Source organism: Cyprinodon tularosa, unplaced genomic scaffold (assembly GCF_016077235.1).
Source record: "Cyprinodon tularosa strain WSP-4 unplaced genomic scaffold, ASM1607723v1 ctg831, whole genome shotgun sequence".
Lineage (NCBI taxonomy): Eukaryota > Metazoa > Chordata > Actinopteri > Cyprinodontiformes > Cyprinodontidae > Cyprinodon > Cyprinodon tularosa.
The window spans coordinates 77,103-82,295 of record NW_024039598.1 but is presented as its reverse complement, the minus strand read 5'-3'; the positions used below and the strand labels follow the sequence as shown (position 1 = coordinate 82,295).

General features: G+C 38.1%; 1 protein-coding gene across 1 annotated transcript; it reads left to right on the top strand.

Moving 5' to 3' along the window:
* Positions 1 to 3,490: 3,490 nt before the first annotated feature.
* On the top strand, positions 3,491 to 4,465 carry LOC119774790 (trace amine-associated receptor 1-like). The gene has a single exon (XM_038272469.1). The coding sequence runs from the start codon at positions 3,524 to 3,526 to the stop codon at positions 4,463 to 4,465; it is 942 nt and encodes a 313-aa protein (XP_038128397.1). The 5' UTR covers positions 3,491 to 3,523.
* Positions 4,466 to 5,193: the final 728 nt, after the last annotated feature.

The following is a 5,193-nucleotide window of genomic DNA, read 5'->3' as shown; positions in this document are numbered from 1 at the left end:
TGACTAAGCACGTTTTTTAAGCGGAAGTCACCTGAAATAAAATTTTTAAAGTATTCTTTACTTTCTTAGGTTTCAGTCAAATAAAAAGAAATCGAAGTTTAACAGGCAGAGCCAAAGGAAATTTGAGAGGCAGGTTTACACAAGATAATGTTGATTTGCTTTTGGAGAAAGCCGGAGCACCCGGGGAGAACCATGAAGACAGTGTGAAAAGAAAGTAAACCAACACAAATGCTGTGCGGCTTATTTTCAATTGGATTTAACTAATAAAAGGTTTCCAAAGAAAATAAAAAGAATACTGAAAAAGGAAAAAATTTAAAGAATAATAAAGTTTTATTTTTGCAGAGGGTTTAGTGTTTTCTCTGCTAGTTGTGATGTGATAAACCAAACTATGATCATTTCTATTATTTGATGGATGTGTGTTTATCTTTACATCTAATCTTAATCGATTGATGGTACACTCTATCTTTCTGTCCATGTGTGATAGAAAATGGCCGCGAAGCGTGTGTTTGGAGCCGGGGCGGAGACGGGAAGAGGGGCAGGTGGAGGAGTCTGGCTTTGAACTGGAGTGGGGCGGCAGGTGTTGGAACAACGATATCGCTCATGATTGGTTTTACCCTCTCTCTCTGACTCCCCTTAAGTATGTTTGGAGTCTTTGCTTGCTTTGTTTCTTTGTCCTCTTTTTGTTCAAGAGGTTTTGGTTCGACTTCTGTCAGTCGCATTTGTTGGATCCGAGTCTTAGGAAGCTTTTGGGTGTATGGTGCGAATTTGGTGTTTGGTTTCATGCTTGTGGTGTAGAGCTGTTTCCTTTGTCCTCTTTTTGTTCAACCGGTTTAATACCATGGTCTGAATTTGATCTTTGGTTTCCTGTTTTCTTGTGTAGAGCTGTTTCCTTTTTCCTCTTTTTGTTTAACAGGTTTTGGTTCGACTTCTGTCGGTGCTCTTGGTTGCATTGTAGACTTTGGAAACTTTTGGGTGTATGGTGAGAATTTGGTGTTTGGTTTCCTGCTTTGTGGTGTAGAGCTGTTTCCTTTGTCCTCTTTATGTTCAACAGGTTTTGGTTCGACTTCTGTCGGTCGTCTTTGTTGGATCTGAGACTTTGGAAACGTTTGGCTGCATGGTGCGAATTTGGTGTTTGGTTTCCTGTTTTGTGGTGTAGAGCTGTTTCCTTTTTCCTCTTTTTGTTTTACAGGTTTTGGTTTGACATCTGTCGGTGCTCTTGGTTGCATTGTAGACGTTGGAAACCTTTGGGTGCATGGTGCGAATTTGGTGTTTGGTTTCCTGCTTTGTTGTTGAGAGCTGTTTCCTTTGTCCTCTTTTTGTTTTACAGGTTTTGGTTTGACATCTGTTGGTTCTCTTGGTTGCATTGGAGATGCAGGATCCTCAGGATCCGCAGTACTTCCAGAAGAAACATCCTGTGTTCTAAAGACGGACCCATCAGGCTTTGATGAAATGGTTGTTGAGGATAAAGGGTGGCTGGGTGAAGGGTGCATTTTGTTGCTGCGGGCTGTTAGGAAATCAATCTCCCATTGCTCCTGGAACTGGAACACCAGTTCTGCATAGTCAACCCTTCCCTTGTTTTCCTGCAGCTTAGTCAGCGTCGAGAAATACTGGCTTAAAAACTCTAAAATGTTTGTTGGTTGGGCATGCTTCACTGCCCGTGAAAGGCACTCAAATATGCTTGTCAGTGTGTAAGAAAATGTGGAATCCATGTTAAGATTAACTTGGAAAACACTACTTACCTCTGGACACAAGCTACTCCTCTGGCTACCACTGAGTAAATGGAACTAGTGTTACTGTGTGCGGAATGGAAGCCTCAGCGATGACATAAGTGGGCGGAGCCCTGTGATGTCATAGGGGTGTTTAATATTTTCTTTGTTCTGATGACATCATCATTGGAATACCCTGTATACTGTGCCCTGGGCAGCTGCAGTGCATTGGGTGGCCTCCAGCAGCCTGGATTAAAATCTTTCACTTTTAAAAAAGATACATTAGATTTTTATATTCAGATTAAATTGCAACAGTTAAAACACATCTATAAATCTAGTTAGCATACGCGCTAACTAGCCGTTAGCGATGCCGCGAGCTAGCGGCTAATGTTAACATGTTGTTTGTGTCATTATGTGTTTCTATACATATTGAGGGAATATGTTGAGTTTATTATTTAGGAGAATTGTGCCTGTTTATTTGGAATTGTGCCTGTTTACACAAAGACTTATGCACAATATTTTTTGTTGACGTTTTACCATTCATTCATCCATCCATACCAGCCAATAAATCCAAAGAAAAGGCTTACGGTGTGGTTATTGGAAATTATGGTTATCTACCTGCTAAGCTAAGAGTGAGGGCAGGACAAAAATAATTTTTTTGTCGCTAATGGTCACTAAAATGTTTTTAAGCTCAACATGTCCAGTATTAAAATTCAAAACCTTTATTCACAAATATGCTGTTTTTTGCAAAGTGGAGCCAGCCAATCCTTTTCGCATATGCAAATTAGCCATATGCTTTTACGCAGTTAATAACACGGGCAACGCGGAACAGATTGCGTGAAGACAGCAGGTCTTCACTCCTGTTTGTGGACTTCAACGGACCTCCTTTGGACAAATTCGACCCATTTCCATTCGTCAGAAACTGGATTAAAGCAGGACATGTGCGTGCATGAAAGAGAGACAGACAGACATTCTTTGTGCATCTGTGTGTTTTCATAGACTGACTGTCTATTCAGGCTCTATCCCACTCAGATTCACAGAAAGCTTCATCCACCAAGCTGTCAGGAAGCTGAGCCCCCCTCAAAAAAAAATCACTCCGGACAAATTGTCTCCTGCACTACTATTAATACTATATTTATTTACTGTTCTTTTGCACTGTTACTGTTGCAAATGCCATATCTTACATAATTGGTAATAATAATAATATTTTTCTGCTGCCATTACCATCTGCCTTTTTGCACTAGCATAAGTATTGCATATTTTATATTATTGTACATTTTATATTTTAATATGAAATTGAATGTTTAAATTTTAGTATTAGGAACTGATCTTATCTGTTGTGCCTGTGCACTTTATCTGTTTCACTGTTGGTGAATGAGAAACGAACGTCCTCTCGAGTCCTTGTATGTCTGGTGAATCTTAAGAATTGACATTAAAGCTGACTTTGACTTTGAAATGTTATAGGCCTACTGCATATTGAGAAAATTTAGATCGGTATTGCGCAACAATCGGGGGATGGGGAAACCCCCAAATATTGACAGGTATTTCGCACATTGATTAGCACTAAAATGTAAATTGGTCATATAGGTGACATCAGGGAACATCTCACTATGGATACCAAACACAGACCTTTTGAGCCAATGAACACATTGAGACAGAATAATAAATCCCACATTAATATGCTGCTTAGTTACAGACAGATAAAAGATGCACTTCCCCATTTTGCAGAGCCTAGACTTAAACACACAAATCTTCTCTAACTCAAGAAATCTAGAAAACATTTATTAAACATATTGTTTTTTATTGTTGTTGATAATATGTTGGCAGACCAGCAACTCTGTAATGATTCAGCACAACTGCACGGACTAACTTTGACCTCTTATGTACTAGATGTAGTGGTTGTTTCTCTGTCACTTCTGATAATATGTGGGAATCTTCTTGTAATCATCTCTGTCATTTACTTCAAACAGCTGCACACACCAACAAACTACCTCATCCTCTCTCTGGCTGTGACTGACCTGCTTGTTGGAGCTTTAGTTTTGCCTTTCAGCACAATATTGTCTATGAGCTCATGCTGGTATACAGGTTATTTACTCTGTAAAATGCGAGGTCTGTTTGACATATTACTGTGCACTTCGTCCATTTTAAACTTGTGCTGTATTTCAATAGACAGATATTATGCAGTTTGTCATCCTTTAAGATATGCAAGTAGAATTAATGTATATGTTACTCTGATTATGATTATATTAACCTGGACTATTTCATTTCTACTTTCAATTAGTATCACAGTTCGTGAGAAAGATGAACAGAATCACAGCTGGAGGTGCAAAATATTTATGTCTACAAAAGAGTCTAGTCCTGGACCAATTTTTGCATTTTATATTCCCACTACTTTAATATTAGCAATTTATTTTAAGATTTTAATGGTGGCAAAGCAGCAGGCAAAGCGCATAAAGAGCACTTTAAAATCAGAAGCAGCTCTCAGTAAGATGGAGAAAAAGACTAACATAACTCTGGCTATAGTGCTGGGAGTCTTCCTCATGTGTTGGTCTCCTTACTTTTTATCCATGGGTTTATACAGTTTAAGAAGATTTACAATACCAGTTGTGGTGATTGAAGCATTTAAATGGATTGGATGGTCAAATTCTATGTTAAATCCACTGGTTTATGCTTTCTTTTACAGGTGGTTCAGACATGCTTTCAGGATGATAATTTCTGGTAGAATATTTCAAGGAGATTATTCCAGCACAAGTCTGTGACATCCTAGCTCTTTCTATTATAAAGCTGGAAATGTTACTTTTAGCCCTGAGTTATGAAGTCATTTTGTGTAGGAAAGCAATGATAATGTCTATGATAGTTATTTATTCCATCCATCTATTTTTCGTCTCGCTTAACCCTGCTGTGGTTATTTATTTATCTATTTGATTAAGATAGTTATAGTTACTATTAATTTGAAAGGCCTGTTTGTGAACAAAGTTGCGTATATTGTTTTTAAGGGTCCAAAATCTTTCTGCGTGACGTCCCAGTTAATTGTCAAGGAAAAGTGTTTTGTTTCCTCCACTGCTGAACAGGAAACGATAACAATGTTGACAGAAAACCAAAAGTCTGAAAGTCAAGATTGAGGGCCTATTGTGTATGGGAAGAGTGTTAAAATAGATTTATTTAGTGATAGATTTAATTTAATTAGTTGAATAGAATGTGTTGGATGTAGGCTAATAAGTTGATGCTACCCATTTTTCCTTTAAAAATAATTAATTTCATATTGTGTTCATTTTTGCCTTGTATTTTCCAAGTTGGATTTATAGCAGGCTGCCGCATTTGATAGGACTGGACAGACTAAGAGCAGCGATTATAACCCTACCATACCATAGGGTGATCTTGTTCTGCACCGTACACTTTTTCTTTCTTTCTAATCCTAACTGACAATTTCAAACATTTTAATACTAAAAGCTTATATGCACAATTTATCTGGTCCTGATAGGCTAGT